Below are 26,582 nucleotides of genomic sequence, written 5' to 3' on the forward strand. Positions count from 1 at the left end.
CTGGATGTAAATCACATTTTTTGGATGATTGTTTCCTCTGGTATCGAATGCTGTGCAGCTGGAAGGATTTTTACTGAAACTTTTTTTAGTTTTGGACATTTGTTATGATGCGTAACCATGGCAACAAGGCAGTTTTCTACAACCAACAGCAGCTGATTAACATCTCAAAAGCTCAAATAATATCACAACTACAGCCCCAAATCTCAAATGAGTTGAAAAAGATGTTCTGTGCACGCATTCTCATCTACCTGCCAGCTGTGCACGAGTGCCTGATCACTGAGATCCTGGAACTAGAAGGAAACACGGCTCATGACAGCGGAAGGACAGGATCATCCCTCACCACCTACAGTTGGCTGTCCGCAGTGACGAGGAGCTCGGCAGACTGCTGGGAGGAGTGGTCATCGCTCTGGGAGGAGTTCTGCCAGGCATTCGGGCGGTCCTACAGCCTGGGGGAACAGAGAGGCCAGCCGAGTCTGGGTGGACGGATCGGACAGCATCTGCAGCCAGTTTCTTACAATCCACTGTGGGATGGACCTTTACAAGAGATCCTTCCTGTCTACAGCCATCAGCATCTATAACATCTCTTAATGAAATGAGGATAACGAGTTACAACAACAAATAATTTCCCTCTGGGATTAATGAAGTATTTTTGAATTGAATTGAATTGAATTATTGCTACTTGTCCCAACTTTTTTGGGATTTGTTGACACTGTGAAATTTTGAATCAACATATTTTTCCTTTAAAATGTTACACTTACTCAGATTAAACTTTTGATCTGTCATCTATGTTATATTAGGAATAAAATATTGGCATTTGCCATCTCCACATCATTGCATTCAGTTTTTATTCACAATTTGTTTAGTGTCCTAACTTTTTTGGAATCCGGTTCGTATATAAGACTGAGCTGAATACAGCTCCTCAGACTGAAGAAGTCTTTCAAACAAAAGAAGAAATGTTTCTACATTTTTGTTTTTGTTTGTTTTGTTTTTTGAATGTCCAGAGGACCAGACTTAACTTTTTTAGATTTTACTACCTGGATTATTGAGCATGCATCAGGATATCTATATTTAAAAATCTATATTTTTCTAAATCATTTGATGTATTTGCAGTCATTGTGGTTTTGTTTCTTGTATACAGATTATTTTTCTTGTATACAGATTACTTTTAGCTTTGAATTAAAGTTTAGCTTTGATTTAAAACTTTAACTTAAAGTGTAATTCTTGTTTTGTGATTTGTACATCTGTGGGTTAGAATAAAGTTGAACCAAAGGCTGTGTCTCTTCTTTAAACATGTTTGAGGGAAATATTCCTGAGAGATCCAATAATTTTGTCTTTTTTAATTAACAGATTATTTAATCAAGTCAATGGGAAAACAGGATTTCACAACAAAGCCGGTGCCGTTTATCTATTTTTAATCTTCACTGATTAAAAAAAAAAAAACATATTTTTTATACATAAAATATTTTTTTTTAAAAACGTTTCCACCCTCAGTCCCTCCATCCCGGTCCTCCCGCCTGCCAGGGCTCGAATCCGGCCTTTGTGAGCAGGCGAGGCTGGGGCTCGGTGTCCGGCCTCGCGGGCTTCAACAGCTTGGCAGCTCGTATGATCCTCCGCGGTGACACCGTTTGCTCGAATTTTGTTATCGGTCACCAAACACAAAAAAACGCCTGGACTTCAGAATTAAACACGGCGTTGTCATTATTGTTTTTAAAATCTTAAAAATAGATCCAGCCGCTGCTCCGCATCCAGAGAAATTGCAAATGGAAGCTCGGTGAAAAGTTTCTGAGATCCAGTGAATACTCCCACTGACCAATCAGAGTCCTGCATTCACGTTTCAGTCCGGACTCAGCTCGACTGAGCTCACTCGGTCCCACAAGAGAAGCAGGGACAAAAAGAGGTCCTGATTCAGCCTCAAATCACCTAAAAATACTAGCTAAAGTACTGGTGCAAAAGGGTTCTGTCTATGGTGGGCTACCCAGAATTGGGGCATTTTAGGGGCAGTGCAAAAGAGGCATAAAAGGGGGACAATTGAACACGTAGGCCTCGATCCGTTTAATGATGGACGATTTCTTTTCACAAAGATGGCCTCCTTTACTCCTCTCACAAACCATTGTTCCTCTCTATCCAGGATGTGAACATCTTCATCCCTGAACGAGTGACCGCTGGCCTGATGGTGTTGCTCTTCTGTGCTGGGCCATCCTTTTGGCCAGCAGCTGTTTAGTTTCCCTGATGTAAGACTGATCACAGCCCTCCTGACACTACAGGTCCTTCTCAAAAAATTAGCATATTTTGATAAAGGTCATTATTTTCCATAATGTAATGATAAAAATGAAACTTTCATATATTTCAGATTCATTGCACACCAATTGAAATATTTCAGGTCTTTAATTGTTTTAATACTGATGATTATGGCATACAGCTCATGAAAACCCAAAATGCCTGTCCCAAAAAATTAGCATATCATGAAAATGTTCTCTAAACAAGCTATTAACCTAACCATCTGAATCAACAACGTAACTCTAAACACCTGCAAAAGATTCCTGAGGCTTTTAAAAACTCCCAGCCTTGTTCATTATTCAAAACCGCAATCACGGGTAATACTGCCGACCTGACTGCTGTCCAGAAGGCCATCATTGACACACTCAAGCAAGAGGATAAGACACAGAAAGAAATTGCTGAACGAATAGGCTGTTCCCAGAGTGCTGTATCAAGGCACCTCAGTAGGAAGTCTGTGGGAAGGGAAAAGTGTGGCAGAAAACGCTGCACAACGAGAAGAGGTGACCGGACCCTGAGGAGGATTGTGGAGAAGGGCCGATTCCAGAGCTTGGGGGACCTGCGGAAGCAGTGGACTGAGTCTGGAGTAGAAACATCCAGAGCCACCGTGCACAGGCATGTGCAGGAAATGGGCTACAGGTGCCACATTCCCCAGGTCAAGCCCCTTTTGAAGCAGAAACAGCAGCAGAAGCGCCTGACCTGGGCTACAGAGAAGCAGCACTGGACTGTTGCTCAGTCATCCAAAGTACTTTTTTCAGATGAAAGCAAATTTGGCATGTCATTCGGAAATCAAGGTGCCAAAGTCTGGAGGAAGACTGGGGAGAAGGAAATGCCAAAATGCCACAAGTCCAGTGTGAAGCACCCACAGTCAGTGATGGTCTGGGGTGCCATGTCAGCTGCTGGTGTCGGTCAACTGTGTTTTATCAAGGGCAGGGTCAATGCAGCTAGCTATCAGGAGATTTTGGAGCACTTCATGCTTCCATCTGCTGAAAAGCTTTATGGAGAAGAAGATTTCATTTTTCCATTTAATTTAATTTAATTTAATTTAATTATTTCTATAGCACTTTACACAACCATGGTGATGGTGACCAAAGTGCTTAACAAAAAACAGTACTTAAAATGACAATAGGTTAAAAGCAGGAAAACACAACATAATAGCACAAATAAAACCAGAAATGTCACCACATATTTACATACTAAAAGCTTGTTGGAATAAAAAAGTCTTAAGCTTCGATTTAAAAGGGCCAAGTTCAGTAATCTGACGCAGATCAAGTGGGAGCTTATTCCAGAGTCGAGGTGCGGCCGCAGAAAAGGCACGGTCACCCCAGCGTTTATATTTAGTCCTTGGAACAGAGAGCAGGAGCTGGCTGTATGACCTCAAAGATCTGGAGCGGGCGGGGAAACTTAGCATCTCAGTTATATAAGGAGGAGCAAGGCCATTCAGAGCTTTAAAAACAAATAATAAAAGTTTAAAATCTATTCTAAAACGGACAGGGAGCCAATGCAGTGAGAATAAAACAGGTGTGATGTGGTCCCATCTAGGAGTGTTGGTTAAAAGGCACGCTGCTGCATTCTGTACAAGCTGGAGGCGACTCAGTGATGACTGTTTTACACCGACATACAGAGCGGTACAACACGTTTCAGCACGACCTGGCACCTGCTCACAGTGCCAAAACCACTGGTAAATGGTTTACTGAATATGTTATTACTGTGCTCAATTGGCCTGCCAACTCTACTGACCTGAATCCCATAGAGAACCTGTGGGATATTGTGAAGAGAAAGTTGAGAGACGCAAGACCCAACACTCTGGATGAGCTTAAGGCTGCTATCGAAGCATCCTGGGCCTCCATAAAACCTCAGCAGTGCCACAGGCTGACTGCCTCCATGCCACGCCGCATTGAAGCAGTCATTCATGCAAAAGGATTCCCGACCAAGTATTGAGTGCATAACTGAACATGATTATTTGAAGGTTGGCATTTTTTTTAATAAAAACACTTGTCTTTCAAGTGGGATGAAATATGCTAATTTTTTGGGACAGGCATTTTGGGTTTTCATTAGCTGTATGCCATAATCATCAGTATTAAAACAGTTAAAGACCTGAAATATTTCAGTTGCTGTGCAATGAATCTGAAATATATGAAAGCTTCATTTTTATCATTACATTAAGGAAAATAATGACCTTTATCACAATATGCTAATTTTTTGAGAAGGACCTGTAAATACACAATATTACTCTGTTTGTGCCGGGGGACTGGATCTTTGGGATGAACCAGTCTTTGCCGTAATGTATTTTGGGGTTTAAATACCACTGGGACATTGTGTTTAGAAAATAAACGTCTCACTTTCTCTGATTCTCCCGCAACATACGGAATGACCACTGGTCTGGGTTCCTCCTTTTCACCTGATGGCTGACTGGAGTCCTGTTTGGGTTTCTTCTCTGCTTTCAGGAAGGCCCAGTTAGGATATCCACATTGCTCTAGAGCCTGTCTTGAGTGGGATTTCTCCTTCTGCCTGGCTCCTGAGTTAGTGGGGACGCTGTCTGCTCTGTGGTACAAAGTCCTGATGACTCCTAACTTGTGCTCCAAAGGGTGATGGGAGTCAAACTGCAAATACTGGTCTGTGTGGGTGGATTGGCAGTACACATCTGTTTGCAAATGTCTTCTATCAGAGGCCGAGACCTCACAGTCCAAGAAAGCCAAACTGCCATTTTTTAAAAATATTTTCTCGTGTAAACTTGATGTATTTATCCAGAGAGTGGATGTGGTCAGTACATGGAGGAGGTAGAAAAGAGAGACTTGACGTCCTTTTGAGGGACATCACCAAGTCATTGGTTCAGGTATGTTGATGACACCTGGGTTAAAATTAAATCTCAGGAAGTCCAACATTTTACTGACCACATCAACTCTGTGGATAAATACATCAAGTTCACACGAGAAGATGAAAAAAATGGCAAGCTGGCTTTCTTGGACGGTGAGGTCTCGGTCTCTGATAGAGGACATTTGCAAACTGAGGTGTACCGCCAACCCACCCACACAGACCAGTATTTGCAGTTTGACTCCCATCACCCTTTGGAGCACAAGTTAGGAGTCATCAGGACTCTGTACCACAGAGCAGACAGCATCACCTCTAACTCAGGAACCAGGCAGAAGGAGAAATCCCACACAAGACAGGCTCTACAGCAATGTGGATATCCTAACTGGGCCTTCCTGAAAGCAGAGAAGAAACCCAAACAAGACTCCAGTCAGCTATCGGGTGAAAAGGAGGAACCCAGACCAAGGCAAGTGGTCATTTCGTATGTTGCGGGAGTAACAGAGAAACTGAGAAATTTGTTTTTTAAACACAACATCCCAGTGGCTTTTAAACCCCAAAATACATTACGGCAAAGACTGGTTAATCCCAAATATCCAGTCCCATTGCACAAACAGAGTAATATTGTGTATGCTGTTTAGTGTCAGGAGGGCTGTGATCAGTCTTACATCAGGGAAACAAAACAGCCACTGGCCAAAAGGATGGCCCAGCACAGAAGAGCAACACCATCAGGCCAGGACTCTGCGGTCTCCACTCATCTCCAGGCCAGCAATCACTCGTTCAGGGATGAAGATGTTCACATCCTGGATAGAGATGAACAATAGTTTGAGAGAGGAGTAAAGTCTTTGTGAAAAGAAATCGTCCATCATTAAACGGGGTGGAGGCCTCCGTGTTCAACTGTCCCCCTCTTACAATGCTGTTATTGCTAGTATCACTCAGCCCCCTGTGAATAGTAAACAGCCATCAGGGTGCTAATGATTTATCGTTAGGCTTATGGCCCTTCTTGATCATGTGAGCAGCTGGTTTTGGTTGTCAGCAGCAAACTGGTTGATCCACTCTGAGAAAGTGCTATTTAAAAGACTGAACTGAATACAGCACCTCAGACTGAGGAAGTCTTTCGTTTCTACATTTTTGTTGTTGTTTTGCTTTGTTTGTTTTTTGTATGTCCAGAGGACCAGATTTAACTTTTTTAGATTTTTCTACCTGGATTATTGAGCATGCATCAGGATAGTTCTATTTTGTATAGGCCTCGCCCTTTAAGGCTGTCGCTTAGTGGGTTTTATCCTGTCATGCGAAGCATCACACTGAAAAATTTAGTCCACGCCCACCTGCTGTGTGGGCCCCACCCGGTCCATATAAATTATGTTAAGAGCGGGTAATCGGCTCCCATTTTTCTTCAGCGAGCTAATAGCACTGTCAGAAGAACGAAGAAGGAAAGTTGTGTAGATGACCAACCCTTGTTAAGAATGCTTGGCCCGTCACGTCGACCTTCGGTCGTCCCGGTCAGCTCTCCTCCCCGAGGAGAAGCTGACGAGCAGTCTTGTTTCAAGGTAAGCGCTGAGGAGTATTTCTCAGTGACAGGTCGCTACACCCTGGACAACGCCATCTTGTAATTTTCCTCTTATCACCGATCCTCGGAGCGAATCGGATGGTTCCTCCGGGACAGGCGACGTCAGCTGCAGCCCCGCTGCTCATTCCCTCCTGGAGAGCGTAGTGTCGGTGGAGGGGGGCTGAGCGAATGCTCACCTCATCCCACCTCGTTTCGCATCGGCGATCACACCGCTCCCGGCCGACAGCGCCCTCTGGGGTTGCCCGGCGTAATTCAGGAGGCGGCTGAGATGAAGGGACTTTTTCCGTCCCTCTCCTTCCCCCGCCCAGATCGGATGATCTAGCGGGAAGGTTTCTGGGCTCCATTCCGGCTCGCTGTCCTAATCCCATCTGGCCTCGTTTCCCAGCAGTGACGTCCTACTGGCACGAGGCCGCAGCCAGTCCTGATAGAATAAGGGCGCCGGTTCCCACATTCACGCACATCACCAGAGTGGAGGGGTTTCACAGAGCAGAAATTCCCTCAGTGCCCCCCTGGAGCCGAGACTGGCGGAGGCTTTCGGAGCAAAGATGTCCAGGTTGGACCAGCGTCCTGCGCCTCCAGGTAAGAATGACCAGACGGTGACGTTGCTCTCCAACCGAGCTGACCAGTGTGCGTTCCAGGCAGCCGTAGCGAACAATACGCTACACTGCTAGCGTACAACGTTCAAGAGGCTGCAGGAGCAAGGCAGCTGACGTCATCCTCAACCTGTGCGCGGCTTTTGATGTCTGCCGGTCTCGCATCTCAGCCGGAGGACGAGGTTTTCCAGAGGTCCACCTGGCCTGTCACTCCACCTCCCTCTCGGAGGAGCTGCAGAAAGTTTTTTTGTTGGAGAGCCCCCAGCAACGACGGACGCGCAGTTCGGGACCATTTTCAAGATGTTCCACGGCTGCAACAGCGTCTACCCGCTCCGCAACGACAGCCCCGCCCATCAAACATCAGCCTTTCTCATCCCGGCAACCGGAGGTTCAGCGTTTCCCTGAGATCGCCAACAGGCGGCGCCCTAGGACAACAAACCGCAGAGCTCACGGGGGAGATGATTCAAAATGATGGTTTGTGGAAGATGTGTGTAAATATGACACGCATTTTTGGAATAAAACATCATTTAATGATGAAAGTGTCTGTTTTTTAGCCAGTCTGTCAGCTTGGATGACCTGACAGCGGCTCCTTCACACATCATCTACACAAAACGAGCCGGTGGCTTTTAAAAAAGGTTTTTCAGAATCACTGTTGCTCCAAATAAGGACGAGACGCTCGCTTGACACAACAGTCGAAGCGAATGTGGTCCGCAGAACGAGTTCAGTGGAATAACTCGTTTTCAGCCTGAGCTGCACACTTCCAGGAGTGGAACGCGTCTCACCGAAGCAAAGGCGAGCTTCCGCGGCGCCTGCAGCCTTCATTCAAACGACGCGGCGTTGATGAAGGCGTGCACACCGCCTCTCAGTGCTCACCCACTTGCATCAGCATAAATGTGAGACTGCAGAACGGGCCCAGTGAAAAACCTCGCTCTCAGCAGGAGTGGCACGTGCCTCAATGAAGCAAACGCGTGCTTCCGCAGTGCCTGCAGCCTTCATTCAAACCACGCGGCGTTGATGAAGGCGCGCACAGGAGCGGAACGCGTCTCACCGCAGTAGTGTCAAACGCGTGGTCTCGTGCTCAACAGTTTTCACACGCCTCTCCTCAACACACGCCGGTCCACATAGACATGAATGTGAACCCGCAGCCCGAGCGCGGCACAGAGGCGCGCTCAGAGCCCTTTCGAGGAAGCCTCGCCTTGGGTCACGCGGAACACACTTCCGCGGCGCATGACAATGATCGGGGTGGTAGACTGGCTGACGTCCGTAAAAACATGACGCACCAGCTAAACGCGCGCCCACTCCACGAACGTTACGTGGAGTGGCTGCGAGCTTGCTCGCCAGACAGATGGATGGCCAAGCTGATAGCAGGGGTTACACACTAAAACTTGCAGCCTGACCCCCTCCATTGGAGGAGTTTTTAGAGACGGTCCTATCATCACCAGACCAGGTCTCATCCCTAAAGGCAGAAGTCCAGGGGTTTCCGACTGAGAGGAAAACACAGGCTTTTTTCTCACGTTATTTCCTGGTTCCAAAACGGACCGGGGGAACAAGACCAATTTTGGACCTGTCAGTTTTCAACAAGGCGATCGTGGGCAGACCGCTTCACATGTTGACAACAGGAAGCAGCGGCCCAGGTTCAGGTGCTGATGTAACACCTGCTAATTCTGGGCTTCGCCATAAATTGGAAAAAAGCTTGATTCTCCCGGCCCAGACGATTGTTATCTGGGAGTGGGGCTAAACTCGACCACGATGAGGGCTCGTTTATTCGTTTATCACAGACGAGAATAGACGCTATATAAGTCCAGCTCCGCCACGTAAGACCGGGCAGAGTAGTAACAGCTATTTTCCATCATGAAGCTGTTAGGAACAATGTCGTCAGCTCACAATGTGGCCCGTTGGGCTTACTACACATGAGACGCCTCCAGAGATGGTTTGCTCGTCTGCACGTGGATCCGGTGAGGCAAAAGAGACGGATGATCACTGTTCCTCCCTTCGTGAGAACAGATCTCCGATACTGGGAAACCCCCTGATTCTGTCGGAGGGAGTACCCGTCAGCAGACCTACGTTACACGTGTCAGTCTTCACAGACGCGTCGTTGTCAGGTTGTGGGGTGAAATGCCTATCTCGAGCTGTAGGGGCGCTGTGGCCTTTCTCACAACAGCTCATATAAATGTTCTGGAATGTCGCACAGTTCTGAATGTGATTCAACACTTTGCTCCTGTGCTACAGAATCAACACGTTTTGATTCACACAGACAACAAGGTTACTGCTGTTTACATGAACCAGCAGGGGGGGTGCGCTTAGCCCAAATGTTATACATTGCGAGAAAACTAATGTGTTGGGCACATAAAATTTGCTCTCCATCAGAGCAGTGTACATCCCCGGTGTTCTGAACAAGGGGCAGATGTGATGTCCAGGGGCGGTCCGCATCACGGGGAGTGGACCCTCCACCTCAATCTGATGGCCCAGACGTGGTAGTAATTTGGCATGCGGCTGTGGACCTGTTTGAGACACGAGAAAACGCTCAGTGTCAACTATGGTTTTCACAGAGCCCACGAGATGAACCACCGCTGGGGGTGGACGTGTTTGCTCACAGCCCATGGCCCAAAACACTTCTTTACGCGCTCCCCCCACCTCTTCTGATATTACGGTTTCTGAACCGAGTTCAGGAGGAGGGACTGACAGCTCTTCTGGTGGCTCCCGAGCGCGTGAACGCACCATGGTTCCCGGTTCTACGAAGTCTGTTATTGGGGCGTCCGTGGAAACTGCCATGGAGGGAGGACACTCTCCTCCAGGCGGGAGGAGCGATCAGGAGTTACACAGAAATAGGCCAGCAACTGTGGGTCTGGCCGTTGAGCAGATCCGCTTAGAGAGGATAGGTCTCCCGCGAGATGTAGTGCGCACAATCCAGGATTCACGTGCTGCATCCACCACAGCGCTGTACACATCAAAGTGGACAGTTTTTCAGCGCTGATGTACAGAGAAAGGTGTAGAGGCCACCTTATGTCCACTAGGCGGCGTGCTGTCCTTTCTGCAGTAGCTGATGGACAGAAATTTGGCATTCAGCAAGATTAAACGTATGCTGCAGCCATCTCTTCCTGTCACAAAGGTTTTTCGGAGACAAAACAGCTTCTAATCATCTGCTGATGAAGCATTTTTTAAAAGGTGTACAGAGAAAGGTGTAGAGGACACCTCATGCCCACTAGGCGGCATGCTGTCCTTTCTGCAGCAGCTGATGGACAGAAATTTGGCATTCAGCATGATTAAAACGTACGCTGCAGCCATCTCTTCCTGTCATGAAGGGTTCAGAGACAGAACAGCTTTTAATCATCCGCTGATGAAGCGTTTTTTAAAAGGTGTACAGAGACGCAGGCCTGTTTCACGCCCACTTGCTCCACAGTGGGATTTAACGCTGGTCCTGCGGGCCCTAATCAAGCTCCATTCGAGCCACTGATTCAGGTTCCAATTACATTCTTGTCTCTTAAAACAGCCCTGCTGCTGGCTTTAACATCCGCTAAGAGGGTGAGTGATTTATCTGCCCTTTCTGTTGCTCCGTCATGTCTCAGAATTCAGGCTGATGGCAGCTCAGCTGATCCAAGACAGAATCCAGCTTTTATGCCTAAAACATCATGAGCTCTTTTAAATCAAGCGTGATATCGATGGAGGGGTTTTTCCCCTCCCCCCTACAAATCAGAAGAAAAAACATCTTTCCATCTGCTCTGTCTTGAGCGGGCATTGACGTGTTACATAGCTGCAATGCGTCAAACTCAACATTTGCTTGTGCATTATAGAGATGTATCTGCAGGTCGTCCGTTATCCACCCAGTGCCTGTCACACTGGCTGTGAGGCCATTTTTAAAGCCTACAGAGCATCAGATTTAGAGCCTCCTGACAACCTCAGGGAGCATTCGACCAGAGGTATCGCATCTTCGACTGCTCTGCATAATGGTATGACAATGCAGAATATTTGCACTGCGGCCGCGTGGTCAACACCCTGCTCATTTATTCGCTTCTATCTACGTGATGTGACGGCTCGTTCATGACACATTCTGTCCTTAGTGTTTTAACAGAATGAATATTGTTGTTTCAGGGAACCCCGTTTAAACTCACATCTGACTGCATGCATTACAGTGTGAGATGTTGTTATCAGCCACAAGGTGTGACTGTTATTTTGGTTCTATTGTCATTAATCAGTTCATGACTACTGTTACCAATCAGTTCATTTGATTAATAAACAGCTCACATGTTATTATTAATCTGTTCATATTGTTCAGCCGTAAATCTGTTGATTCATGGCCCTTTTTCAGCATCTTCCTTTCCCCGTTGAAAGTTTCCGGGGCGTTCATGCACTCAGAACGCATAACTACACAGCATGCATCTGTGCATGGTACGCATAATTACGCAACGCGTAATTACGCACATGGAGAGCTGAGTGACAAGACTTTTTTTTGGACAAGCTGCCGCTTCGTATGGTGTTTGAATGGACCCAGTGATGCGAGGACCACATCTGCTTCGCCCTTAACCCACTAAGCAACAGCTCTTAAAGGGCGAAGCCTATACGAAATAGAACGTTGGTTACGTACTGTAACCCCAGATTCTATGAGTATAGGCGTAGCCCTTTAAGCATTGGGCCTCACTGGCTCCTAAATGGCTGAAGAAAAAGCTATTTGGGAGCCGATTATCCGCTCTTAACGTAATTTATACGGACCGGGTGGGGCCCACACAGCAGGTGGGCGTGGACTAAATTTTTCAGTACAATGCTTCGCATGACAGGATAAACCCACTAAGAGACAGCTCTTAAAGGGCTACGCCTATACTCATAGAATCTGGGATTACAGTACAAAACCAACGTTTCATAAAACACTTTTATAGAACAGTCAAGTGGTCAAATGTATTTTCTCTTATCACTGTCAGTATTTTAGTAGTCATGATGACAGGTGAGGCACTGCCTCCCCTGACTATGCATCACTGGAAGGTAGAATATAGGCCACCGTAACAAATCCAGAGTTAATATTTTCACATTTTCACTCTCACATAAGGCAACTGGAAAACAACTGAAGAAAAGTTGAGCCAGAGACCAATTTTCATAATTTGTATTACCTAGAAGCTGAATGACTCTTGTCAAGTCTCCTTGCTTTGCAGAAACGTAAAGCTGCCTGGCAGGAAACTTCACCTTTTTTACTTTCAGGCTAAAAATAAAAAGGTCTAAATCAGTTTGTCATCTCACACTCAAATACATTTTTTGTATGCAATCTCTGCAAACTTACTTTACATCATCCAGTGACACAAGGATACTCTCCAATGACTCTTTAGGATGTCTGTCTGCAAAATGTGCCCCTTCTCCTTTTGGTCTTTAGAAATAAAACAAACACATTAATTACACTTATGTCTAGGATGTATCAAAGAGAATCAGAGCAATGTTTTCATTCTCTGCCCACGAAAAGAATAATCAAAGTGGTTTGACCTGCTCAAACTCAGATCTCTGCTCCTCCGGGGCTCGCTGCTCTTCTTTGCTCTCAGTATTTGAGGCACAGCCGGTGTTGTTGGAACTAATGGCAGGGTGGCTACAACAGGAAGTGCCGGCCCAGGGTTTGATCTGAGTACAGAGGGCGATGGGTCTGGCTTTGAAATTGAAACTGTGACATTTGTCGCCCCGTTGGCATCCTCTCCACAGTGGGGGCAAAAGATGCGATCCTTCAAGATAGAGGCACATTCACGGTGAAAGCGGTGGGAAATGCTTCCATATGGCCTGCACTCCATGAAGGAACCCTGTGTAATGAGCAGGAAAACATGGAAAAGTAGTCAACAAATATTTCAGCCATATTTATGTGACATACTCTTGTCAGGGCCAAAATCAAAAGTATAGCATTTAAGGTAGATTTACAAGCTATTGTCTCATTAACAATCTATGGAAGAAAACATGGAACTGGCTTTTTGAAGGTTGGACAATACAGTAATCCCTCGTTACTTCACAGTTCATTTTTCGAGGACTCGCTCTATCCCGGTTTTTCAAAGATTGGACATGACACAAAATTATTTATTTATTATTACTTATTAACCTTTATTTAACCAGGCAAATCCCACTGAGATCACATATCTCTTTTGCAAGGGAGGCCTGGACCTGAAAGAAGCCTAACATGCATGTTTTTGGACTATGGGAGGAAACTGGAGTATCTGGAGAAAAGCCACACAAGCACAAGACGAACATGCAAACTCCAGACAAAAAGACTCCAGGTCCAACCAGGGATAGAACCCAGGACCTTCTTGCTGTGAGTAGGGGTTGAACGACTACATATTTTTTTAAATCGACTTCAAAAAGATACAAGACGAGTTAACGTCGACTAGTTGATGTGACATCATAGGAACTCATGACGATATTCACAAAAAAACTTAATTTATTATTTACAAAAAAAAAAAAGAACAAAACATCGGAAGCGTATATTTATCATTTATCATACTGCAAATAATGCCGGGCGGGAGTTTTGGTGAGGCTACGAGCTAACGCTAAAGCCGGAAACTCCCGATGCCGTCTCTTTTTCTTTTGAATGTCCGCTCGTTGGACAACAAGATGGATTTGCTTCGTCTGAGAGCGGGCGCCTCAGAAGAGATGATGAAGTGTGCGGTGCTTTGCCTCACGGAAACATGGATTACAAGTGAAACGCCGGATACAGTCTTCCAGCTGGATGACAGGCATTTTTTGTGAGCAGACCACGGCAGCGAGCTAACGGGGAAATCAAGGGGAGGCAGAGTGTGCATTTAAGTGAGTAAAAGTTGGTGCACGAACTATACTGTTGTAAAAAGCTCATGCTCGAAGGCTTTGGAGCAGATAAAAGTAAAATGTCGTCCACACTCTCTACCCCACAAGTTCATAGTGACTTTCATCACAGTTGTTTATATTCCACCGAATGCTAATGCTAATGATGCCCTGCAGGAGCTCCACGATATCTTAAGCTCTCTGCAGAACAAACACCCTGAGGCTCTTTACGTGGTAGCCGGAGACTTTAACCATGTGAATGTAAAGGACTGCCTCCCAAGTTTTTACCAGCATGTGGGCATACAACACGTGGAAACAACACGTTGGACCGTGTTTAAACAAACGTAAAAGATACATACAAAGCTTAACCCCGCCCCCACCTAGGACTGTCAGACCACATCTAAATCTTCTTGGCCCCTGCTTACATGCCCCCACTGAGATGCTCCAGAATGGTACAAAAGAAAGTTAAATGTTGGATCCAGGACAGTGGCCCCACACTGAGAGAACGTTTTGATCGAAGAGATTGGCAAGTTTTCAGAGAAGCTGCTGAAAATGAAGGATCGCTTGATCTGGACCAATACGCATCCTCAGTTCTGGGTTACATTAGTACATGTACTGACCCCGTCTCCACCATCAGATATGTTAAAAGCTATCCAAACAGAAAACCTTGGCTGAATACAGAGGTGCGCACCTTACTGAAAACCAGGAACACTGCCTTCAGATCTGTAAACTCAGAAGAGCTGAGTAAGACAAGGAAAGAGCTGGTTGCTGGTATTAAGAAGGTCAAGGCCACATATGCACAGAGGATCGAGGGTCAATTCACCTCACAAGACCCTCGGAGCATGTGGAGGGGCATTAAGTGCATAACAGATTATAAAGGAAGGAGTGAACAATGCCCCAAAGACTAATCTCTGCCTGATGCCCTCAATAAGTTATATGCACGCTTTGAAGACCCAAACAGACCACCCAACACCAGACTCGCCTCACCACCAGATGAAAAGCATTTCAGCGTGACCTCAGCAGAAGTAAGGAGTACCTTCAGGAGGATTAATCCGCACAAGGCAACAGGCCCAGACAACATCCCTGGAAAAGTGTTGAAAGAATGTGCTGATCAGCTCTGTGAGGTGCTGGCAGACATCTTTCACACCTCATTTACCCTGGAGACAGTACCCACCTGCCTGAAGACTGCCACCATCATCCCAGTCCCAAAAAGCTCTACAGTGACTGGTCTGAATGACTATCGGCCAGTGGCCCTTAACCCCGATAGTCACTAAATGCTTCGAAAAACTGGTCATGACCCACATCAAAACAACCATCAACATCAGCAAGAATGCTCATCAGTATGCATACCATGAGAACCGATCAACAGAGGATGCCATCTCCTCTATGGTACACATTGTGCTCAACCATCTGGAGCAGAAAGACTCTTACATCCATATGCTCTTTGTGGACTTCACATCTGCCTTCAACACCATGATCCCCCACACCCTGATGGACAAACTAGTCACACTAGGACTAAGCCCCTCCGATTGCAACTGGGTATTAGACTTCTTAACAAACAGACCAAAGTTAGTGAGGATCCACAACTTCTCCTCCTCCACCATAACCCTCAGCACTGGCTCTCCTCAAGGATGTGTGTTGAGCCCCCTCCTGTTTACTCTATGATTGTGCAGTTACCCGTCCAGGCTGTCATATTGTAAAGTTTGCAGATGATACAGCGGTGGTAGGATGCATCACAAACAATGAGGAGTCCAGCTATAGGCAGGAGGTGGAACACCTGGAGAGCTGGTGCAAAGAGAATAACCTTCACATCAATGTGAAGAAGACAAAAGAGATGATTGTGGACTTCAGAAGGAACAAACACACCTACATCCCCCTGAACATAAGAGGATCTGCAGTGGAAGTGGTCTCTAGCTACAAGTACTTGGGTGTACACATGAATGACAACCTCAGCTGGGGCAACAACACTACCAGCCTGATCAAGAAAGCTCATCAGAGACTCTACTTCCTCAGGCGGCTGAGAAGAGCTGGACTGGGAAGCTCAGTCCTGACTTTATATTGTTACACTGCAGCCGTTTTACGTGCTTGCATTTTTTTCATTACAGTGCAACCGTGTTCGTGCATGCATTTTTTCTTGAGTTGTGCGGCCGTGTTCGGCTGCCTTTTTTTCATTATAGTGCAGCTGTGTTCGTGCATGCATTTTTTCTTGAGTTGTGCAGCTATGTTCGGCTTGCCCTCCTTTCTTTAATCGCAACCGTGTTCGTGTTGCATTTTTTACCTGTGACTGCCTACGGCAGTCGTAGCACTTCTGGCTGCTTTTATAAGCTAGCAGTTGGGGAAGCCCTGGTGGCGTTTTCTGCTCAACCAGGTTCCCTGGTCCATTCGCTCATCGACTCCAGTGCCAAGAGTGGCGTTTCCTGCTCGACCGTACGCTTCTAGTCCTGTGAGCCGTAAGATGCTGGACGTGCAGTGCTGCAGAGCCTGTTTGACCCCTCTCCAGTTGGAGGATGGACATGATCTGTGCCCCTCTTGTTTGGGGCCAGATCATCTAAAGGAGGCCTTGATGGAAGTGGCCTGCCCCAACTGTTCCGTTCTGCCCTTGTCCCTGCGGCCAGCTCATTTGGCTGCTTCTGAGACTGTGAGCCAGCCTCTTAAGCGTGTGGCCCCGGAGACCTTGGGGCCTCCATGAAAGAGGACAAAGAAAAGCTCCAGGGGCTCAGAGGAACTATCTGAGCAGATGGCCCATCTCACCTCTGAGCTAGAACAGATGAAGGCGCTACTCGAGTCCCTGAGGGAAGGGAACAACGCAGGTCTGACTGGGGACCCTGATCTGGGACAGAACATGGACTCAGGGGCCTCTGCTTTTGAAGAAGATGCTATTGCCCTGGCAGCATCCGGAACTGATTTTCAAGAGCAGTTTGTGTCTGGCTCGTGTGTGTCGACTGCCAGTTCGCACACCTCCTCCTGCTCTCAGCCAGAGGACGGTTCCATAATGGGTGCTTTGAGAACTGCTCTTGCTCGGTTGCACCTGGATGTCCCACAGAGCCAACCCGCTGCTTCTAACGCTTTCTTTAAACGTCCTTCTTCTAGGTCATCCTTTATGGTTCCCCCTTTGGCTGAATACATAAAGGAGGTACAGGGCAGAGAGGCTCGTCAGCACCATCTGCATTGAAGTGAGCAAGCTGGAGAGGTAGAGAGTGGGTCTCAGATGAGGCCACCTTAGGAAGGAACGCTACGTTAGGCCAGAGTGTAACACTCGAACCAGGTGGGTTCCAATGGCAACAGTCCTCTGGCCCGGGAGAACTTGGTTTCCACTGCTGCACAGGCTCTGTTGCAGCTCTCCAATGCCTCTACCCCACAGGAAGGACCTCCTGTCACAGTTGGGGGGTCAGCTCCTGCACCCCCGATCCCAGTCGCCTCCGGCTCTGGGCTTGGCTGCTACAGGCTACATGAGAAAGTGAACACACCTCACCGTCATATTCTCAGAATATGACGGTGAGGTTGCACATACAATGAATAACGCTGGGGCCCCTTCCATATGACTGGTGTACACACATAAGTGGAAGGTCTTCAGCAACTGGTGTTGTGCCAGACACGAGGACCCTGTACACTGTCCTCTTTTTGTTATTCTTACTTTCCTTCAAGTGCTTCTTTCTCAGGGCCGGTTTCCATCCACCCTGAAAGTTTATGTTGCTGCCATCTCTTGCTGGCATATGGTGGTGGGTGGGGAGACAGTAGGTCGTAACAAGGACGTGTCCTTGTTTCTGAGAGGTGCCAGAAGTCTGCACCCCCCCCCCCACACACACACACACACACACCTCATCGTGCCTGTGTGGGACCTCTCTCTGGTCCTCGCTGCCCTGCGGTCTGCTCCGTCTGAGCTCTTGACAGACGTGAGCCTTGAGTGCTTTGTCTAATAAGACCGCGTTTATCCTGGTCATGGCTTCAGCCAAACGAGTAGGTGAACTACATGCGCTGTCTGTTCACAAGCACTGTTGCCGTTGGAACCCGGCTGGTTCGGGTGTTACAATCTGGCCTAACGTAGTGTTCCTCCCTAAGGTGGCCTCATCTGAGACCCACTCTCTGCCTCTCCAGCTTGCTCGCTTCGATGCAGATGGTGCTGACGAGCCTCTCTGCCCTGTTCGGGCACTAGAAACGTACATCAGACAAACAGCTTCTCTGCGGAAGTCTGCTAATATGTTCATTTGCTATGCAGGGCCTCGCAAAGAGCAGGCCCTTTCAAAGCAGCGCCTTGCGCGCTGGATTGTGGATGTGGTGGAACAGACTCTGCAGGGCCGCTAGCCACCTATAGGGGTACGATGCCATTCCACCAGGAGCGTGTCATGGGCTACTATGAATGGGGTCACTCTGGAGGCGATATGTGCAGCAGCCTCCTGATCATCCCCAAATACCTTTGCTAGGTTCTGCAGGGTAAACCTAGCTGCCTTTCACCCGTTGGAAGAGATCCTATCACAGCACCCATCTTTGTTTCAGTAAGGTGAGCACACTTGCAATTTTGTTTCTTCTTGTGGGTGTGATTCCTCAGGACTTTATTGGCAATCGTCATCCAGTGCTTTAAGCACTGCCTCTGGCGGTCAGTAGGGATGAAATAGAACAAAAGTTATGGCTGTAACTATGGTTCTATGAATCCCGGATGACCGCCAGAGCGCTCAATCCCTCTGAATCATCGCGTTTCGCGAGAAGATTAAGGGACTGGGCTATCACGTGCTTATATAGACTCACTGGTGTCCCGGGCATCACACATGACTATAGCCACTTTTCCACTGTCACACTGCGGATCAGGTCGGTTCAGGTCGGTTCAGATCGGCTCGTGTCTCGTTGTGTTTCCATATACATTTCTGGACTGGCTCTGTAGGTGGGGACTAGAATCCAACTCGTCTTACCACCTGGTGGCGGTAGTGCTCCCTTAAGCTACTTACTAGCCACCACTAAACATATTAGAAGAAGAACACCCTAAAGGTTTTGTCAAACGATGTTGTGGAAGAGATGTCCTGCTCTAATGGAGTACCTCATGAACTGTAACTTTTAAACCTGATTCATAATCCTACCTTACTGCCTTCCCTGCCTGCTTTAAACCCATGTATTTTCAATTTTAGCATAGATTTTTACAATAAAGATGTATTAAAAATATCTTCACTTTTATTATTTACAGATATGCACAAGGTTCATGTTAAAATTGCAAAACATCACACTGTGTTGTAATGTTTGAAACTGCTTTTACAATACGCTACAGACTTGAAAACAATTAGGTTAAATTTTGTCCTTGAATTTTAAAGGTTTGTCTTTCATTAAATTTAAAAACATAAATGTATTACATAATAATCTAAAAAAGTTAAGTCTGGTCCTCTGGACATTCAAAAAACAAAACAAACAAACAAAAATGTATTGTTTATTTATTATAAACTGTATTGTTTGTTTTGTGAATGTCCAGAGGACCAGACTTAACTTTTTAGATTTTTCTACCAGAATTACTGAGCATGCATCAGGATATTACTTAATAAATAGTCAGTTGGTCTGTGAACACCATGGGGTCCTCCTAGAAGAGCTGAAGAGGTGGCTGTTGATGTCTGTGCCTCCCTAGTAAAGATGCTGCTCCCACAACCCGGAAGCAGAAGATGATGGATGGATGGGTGGATGATGGCCCTGGTAAAACTGCTCCCCCCACGACCCGGAAGCAGAAGATAATAGATGGATAGATGGATGGACGGATGGCGAAGAAGGAGACCATCAAACACAGCAAGAGTGGTCAGTTCAGGTGAACACCTGCCTGTTTGCATCACTTCCGGTGAGCTGATGGACAGCAGCTCCCTCCGGCTTCTCTGCAGTCTTTTATCATCAAACTGACCCGTTTTTCGAACCGGACTAAAGCTGGTCCTCCTTCCAACCGAATTCGGTGTTCAGTGACTCAGAGAGCCGGACGGGACCGTCCAAAAAAATATTTTGGCCCAGGACCGATGGGCCGCTCCCCCCCATCAGTCACTCTGAACGCACCCTGCCGGCCAGGTGACCCCTCGAGCTGGGGAGTCGATGCACGAAGGTCCGGTGTTTTTTCTCTCTCTCTGTGGACCTCAACGAACTCTTATCTGGACCTTTGTGGGTCTACCTGGTTCCGACAAATATCGGCGGGTGGTATTTCGCTCGTTTTCAGCTGGACTGGCCCTCGTGGTGTCTCCATAGGTGTGGGGGAAGTGTACCTGTGTCCCTCGAATAGGACCAGAACCGAACCGAGGTGGCTGTGGGGAATTCGTCTTCAACAGAGCCGGTCTCAGCTTCAGTGAGCAGCCCGTTACTTTTACCGAAGGACGATCCACCTCCGTGGAGTCGTTGTGTTCACCTGGAGGAGACGCTCCGGTGCTTTGAAGCGCCGCCGGACTGGGCCGCCGGACCGGAGCAGAACCGCGCCGCCGGACTGGGCCGCCGGACCGGAACAGAACAGGGCCAGGGATATCTTCAACCTCTTCGTCTCTCGTGCTTGGAGCGCCGGAGCCGAACTGGAGCAGAACCGGACCGGACCAGTTGCCGACTTCAGCCTCAGCCTCTCTGGTCAGTCTCGCTTTTCACCGGGGGTGCCCCGTGCTGTCGGGTGCTGAGAAGCAGAGGAGCAGCGTGGAGGAGCAGCGTGAAGGAGCAGGTCTGCGTGGTGCTCGAGAGAAGTTCGGAGTTTGTATCGGAGCTGCTGCAGGCCTCCATCCAAACTCACCTGGATAATAATTAATTTTATTCCGGATCACGCTGTTGGCCCCTGTTGACCTGAAACAAGCTTGGATCATGCCTTTCACTTCAGGAGGATTTTCTGGCAGCTCGTTCTGCTATTTGTTGCAAATTATCTGTTTCTGTTTCGGCCTGTTGATTCTGGACCCAGCTTCTGTTTCCCATGGGAGCATCCATCCTTCTTCACTGGGGGGCTGGAGCCCCCCTCAGCCCAACTCAAACTGCAGTTGGGCCAACTCGTCGGGTTTGTTTGCCCATTTGAACTGTGACGTTTTATGGTCTGAAACTTTTCTGCATCATTCATATTACTGTCACTATTTTCAGTTCTCAGATTATCTGGAGTCACTGAATCTTGTTAATACACCTGAATCTGTCCATCACTGCAACTTTCACTGTTTTTGAGTTCTGAATGATCACGTCTTCATTAATGTTTCTCATGGTTCGATTATGGGGGCTAATTGTCACACTGTTAACTCCTGTAATTACACATCAGTCACAAAAAACTCAAGAAAATGTCTGATAATAATGCTGTTACTGCTCTCAGGGATTCAGCCCAACCCTGGACCCCCCACTAATTATGTGTGATCGTCAAAAAAGGGGGGGTGGAGTCATTATTTACATTAGAGATTCTCTGGTTTCTAGTCTTGTGACTTCCAAAACAATTCCAAACCAGTTTGAAGCCTTATATGTAAATATCACCTTGAATGGAGGCCAGATCTTAACTGTAGTCTGCTGCTATCGCCCCCCCACAGCTTCACCTGAGGCATTAACTGCCATGAAGGAATTTCTTGGTAATTTAAAATTCAAAGAGAACTTTTTGGCTGGAGATCTCAACATGGATTGGTGTAAGTCGACACCCCTCTGTGACAAATTCAAGGAATGTTGCTTGTCTTTTAATTTAACCCGACTGATAAATTCTCCCACTAGATTAAATAAAAACCATCCTGAAAAATCATCCATCTTAGACCTGTTTCTAACTAATATGCCTCACAAATTCACTGGTACAGGTGTATTCGCTGATCTTTTGAGTGATCACTGTGTGACAGCGGCTTTGAGAGATATTAAACTTCCACCTTCTAAGCCCAGATTAATTCAAAAAAGGGATTTGAAACGTTTTTGTGAACAGTCATTCCTCTGGGATCTGTCTCACTTTGACTGGCATCGTATTCTGATAACTGATGACGTGAACTCTGCTTGGAACTATTTCCATAATAATTTCATTTATTTCCTGAACATACATGCTCCTTTTCGTCAGTTCAGAATAAAGGGACGAGACAGCCCCTGGTTTACTCCAGAGCTAGCTGACCTCCTGCACAGGAGAGATCATCTTTGGGCCACAGCAAGAAAATCTGACTCAGACACTGATTGGTTGAGTTTTCGACAGATGAGGAATAAATGCACAACTGCTGTCAAAGCAGCAAAACGCAACTATTTCTTATCTCAGACCTCCAAAAATCTAAATGACCCTAACAGATTCTGGAAAACCATCAAATCTCTCTCAGGCACCCCCCAATCATCTGATCTCCCAGCACAACTTCTCGTTAACTCTGTTCCTGTGTCAAATAAGCACGAGATCCTGAACTGTCTCAACAAACATTTTCTTGCTTCTGGTTCTTTATTTGACACATTAACTAATGGAAAATCAGCCACTTCACTTAATAACCAAACTTCTACAAATCAAATCCCTCCTACAAGTCAATCCTCAGTTAATCACACCTTCTCTTTTTCTCCATTCTCAGTCAGTGAGGTCAATAAACTGTTAATAGATCTTGATCCTAAAAAATCTGCAGGTCCAGATGAACTTCCACCTTATTTCTTAAGGCTGGCCGCTCATATCATCACAGTCCCTGTGACCCACATCTTCAATCTCTCCATAAGACAAAACTCCATCCCAGACACTTGGAAAACAGCCTTTGTTCTTCCTTTGCTGAAAGGAGGAGACCCCACCTCACTGAACAACTATCAACCAATCTCTAAACTCTGCATTTTAGCCAAGGTTCTAGAAAAACTGGTAAACTCTCAAATCAAAAATTACCTGGACTCATTTAACATCTTACCTCCACATATCAATCTGGTTTCAGGAAACAACACAGCACAACCACTGCTTCACTGAAGGTTCTTAATGATGTTGTTGAAGCACTGGATGCTAAGGATTATTGTGCTGCACTTTTCTTAGACCTGTCTAAAGCTTTTGACACTGTGGATCATAACATCTTGTGTCATAAACTCTCAGAAATTGGTTTCTCAGAACACACCATTGGTTGGTTCTCTAACTATCTTTCAGACCGGAGGCAATGTGTTCAACATAATGGTACTTCCTCCAGTTATTTAACAGTCAACAATGGTGTACCACAAGGCTCAGTCTTAGGACCCACCCTCTTTACAATCCACATACATAATGTAGGTAAAAACATCCCTAATGCATCCATACATTTCTATGCTGACGACACAGTTGTTTATTGTCGAGCTAAAACTGTTGCTAAGGCTTTCCAGCTTTTGAAATCTGCATTCAACATCATCCAGACTGATTTGTTTCGCCTCAAACTTGTCCTAAATGCCGACAAAACCAAAGGGATGCTTTTTTCAAATAGGAAGTTGGTCCCAGCAGTTCTTCCTCCGATTTTATCCTCAAATGGTGTCCCCATTGAGTTTGTTGATTCCTATAAATATTTGGGTATCTTGGTCGACTCACATCTCTCTTTTAAGCTCCATGTGGAAAACTTGATAAAGAAACGGAAAGTTAAACTGGGTTTCTTTTTCAGAAACAGATCCTGTCTAACCCTGAATGCTAGAAAACGCCTTGTATCTGTGACTTTCCTTCCCTGAATTGATTATGGTGATATTATTTACATGAATGCTCCTACAAGAACCCTGCAGATGTTGGATGCTGTCTATCATGGTGCACTAAGATTCATAACTGGCTGTGATTATCGTACCCACCACTGCACACTGTATTCACTGGTTAACTGGACATCATTAACTTCACGCAGACTCTCTCACTGGTATATTTTCATCTTTAAATCACTTCTTGGTCTGTTGCCTTCATACATCTCCTCCTACATGTCTCTACGTGAGTGCAGCTACGGAGTGCGCTCTCAGGACATTATTACCTGCAGTGTTCCCTCAGTGAGGACTGAACTAGTGTAGTGAACTTAACCTGACGTCAAACTAAGCCTAAGGTCAAAACCCTTGACCTTAAGAACCTTGTGGGACAGAAACTGTCATTTCATTGATCTGCATCCAGAAATACAGTTTGACCCATCCTGAGACTTTCTTTCTTGAATTAATCAAGTAGAAATGACAATTCTCTATGATCATTACTACTTTACAAATGTTTTAATAATCAAATTATGTTAGTTCAAACAATGTTTACAGGTTGAAGAGAACTACTCATTTTTATTTACATAAACAGTAAGTAATGATTTTTATTCCTCATTCAAAGAAGAAATCAGGTTAATATGCAGTTCTTGATTTTCTGTCTTCAATGAGCAAGTTTTGTAAGTGTGTGTCAAAGTTCAGGTTTCGGTCAACTAAAAAGTTTACTGAAAAGAAATGTCATGTTTAACTTTTACAGAAGATACAGGAGAGTTTGACTCCACGAAGTCTGGTTTTCTCCAATAATCTTTCTGTCTGCTTTAAACAAACTTAATCCCTATCCTTGACTTTCATAACACCTTACATCACAAACCACACCTCTGTTCTGGTCCATCCACGGATCAGAAAGCTCTCAAATGACCCGGAAGTCGAACCCATTAAAATGTGGCAACTTCCCAGTTCTCGGAGAGAAGTGTCGTCAAAAGGTTCCGTTGTCGTGTCGAGACGAGACGTGACGAGATGAAAAGAGCTTTGAAAGAGTTGGAGACGTAAAGAGTTCAGAGTTCTTGGATGCAAACGCATTCAAGATGATCCAGAGACTATTTTGGGGATTATAACTTCTGTTTGGATAACCTCACACGACTCCTAAGGGTTTGGCTGTCCTCACGGAGACGCTGAAAGAGTCAGAAGGGAACTCTACACCGACGCTGATTATCATCTGCCAGGTAAAGGTTCTATTTCGACCAAGCGTACCGTGGGCCAAGCTTATTCTCCAAAGAGCGTGTTGTTCTGGTACCACAGATAAATTCCCTCACACATCTCTCTGTAAGATAAATCTCCATTTTCCATCTTAAACTCTCCTTTCTCCTAAAATCATTACAGATATTTTAGAAATGTCTGAAGCAAAGCTTCTCAATCACCGCCGTGTGATTGATGTCTGCTGTTCTGCTGAAAAGTGACAACAATCGCCGTATTGTTCTCACTTCCTGTGAAACTAGCCATGTTATTGTTTTCATATTTTGCCAAATTAATGTAAATGTTTGATGTTAAACTTTGATTCTGTAAATAAATGACCGCATTCATTTTGATGGGTCAAAGATAAATAACGTCTCTCGTTACATTTCTGTTAAACTCAATGCACGCATGCTACAGTCAGAAAAATGAAGAACCCGTAAATGTATGAATATATCCTGCATATGTCATACTACATATTGGTGGCCCGCTACGTGTTCATAAATGACTGTGTATTCGTGTAAAGATTGATTTTACATGTTGGCATGAAAAATAACAGTTTGTCAGCTGTGCTGAAACGCCTCTGAAGCTGCGCCGCTTGGAGCTTGGCTCTGCATGTTTACGCTGTGTTACGCTGGCGATGTTATGAAAGCTGAAATAGTGTCATTGAGTCTTTATGAAAGCTGAAATTGTACGCCTGTTATGGTAACTAAAAGCTGGGTTTGTGTGGAAACGCTTTATTCTGTTTAAAGGCGGTCCAGACGTGGTTCTGGTACCGGCTCGGTTCTGAAAAGGTTCGGACGAGTTGTTTAAATAGCTAGAAAGACGTTTTGAGACCGGAGTAGCAGACTCCGTGCAACTCAGAATTGATTCGTTACAATTTTTAACAGAAATGGTGCATTTTGACAGTTTACAAGACGAAAAGTTGACGAACTTATTTCAGGCTAATCTAACATGCTAGTTTGAAAAACGCTTCGTGATTGGTTGAATTTGCTGCTGTGGAGCGCTCTGATTCGCTGAGAAGTTGAATGACGTGCCTACGTCATTTCCTCTCACCCCCGTGCCGCTCTGTCATTGGTGATTTCAGTCACGTGACCCGGAAATGAAAACTCGTTTTCATAGGGAATAAAATCTGCTTTTTAAAGTTAAAAAACGCTTTAAAAGCTGTATTCTGATCAACTGTTAAGTTCTTCAAAGTCCAATTGCTAAAATTTCGCCGCGTTTGAGTTTAAAATCCGTCATTAAATGATGTTTTTGAACAACGCTAGCGATGCTAATTTTAAGCTAACAGCTAACGACCGGATGAGTGACGTGTCACGTCACTTCCTCCATGTCGGAAATGAACTTTGCCGTGCTTAAAATCACTAAATAAAGCTGCCATATGTCCCAAAAAACTCATGTTTCATGCTAAAAAGTCGTGCTTGTTGAAAGAACGCCACGTTTACGCTTAAATTCGTTCAGAAATGTTGATTTTAACCGAGTTTAGCCGAAGCTAACTTTAAGCTAAGCGGCTAAAAACAGGATGTCAACCGAACGTCACAGGAAGTCGTCATAGACTCCTGCTGGTAGAAAGCTAAACACTGCCACCTCCTGGAGAAACTTGAATTCACGGTTTCACTTCAGTTTTAGGTATTTTAGTGAAATTAAACGGTTTTTTTTTCTCTCTGTAAGACGAACTTTGAGTTAACAAACTTCCTCTAGCTGAATAATCACTGTTATCTTGCACTTAAAAAGTAAGAGGTATTTATGCAAAAAAAGGCATTTACCAGGACATTTTCATTCACTGAATTCCTCAAACAAGGAGG

The 26,582-nt window shown here is 45.7% G+C and overlaps 1 protein-coding gene across 1 annotated transcript in view; it reads right to left on the reverse strand.

The window, feature by feature from the left end:
* LOC119414144 (histone-lysine N-methyltransferase EHMT1) overlaps positions 1-26,582 on the reverse strand; it is a gene marked incomplete at its 3' end in the record, with an annotated part of 122,290 nt that overhangs the window by 13,526 nt on the left and 82,182 nt on the right. The window contains 3 exon segments of the mRNA XM_037681268.1: positions 12,345-12,433; positions 12,512-12,595; positions 12,709-13,013. Of these exon segments, the coding sequence (XP_037537196.1) occupies positions 12,345-12,433; positions 12,512-12,595; positions 12,709-13,013 (478 nt within the window).

The sequence above is a fragment of the Nematolebias whitei genome, chromosome 8, assembly GCF_014905685.2.
Source record: "Nematolebias whitei isolate Nwh7 chromosome 8, NemWhi1, whole genome shotgun sequence".
Lineage (NCBI taxonomy): Eukaryota > Metazoa > Chordata > Actinopteri > Cyprinodontiformes > Rivulidae > Nematolebias > Nematolebias whitei.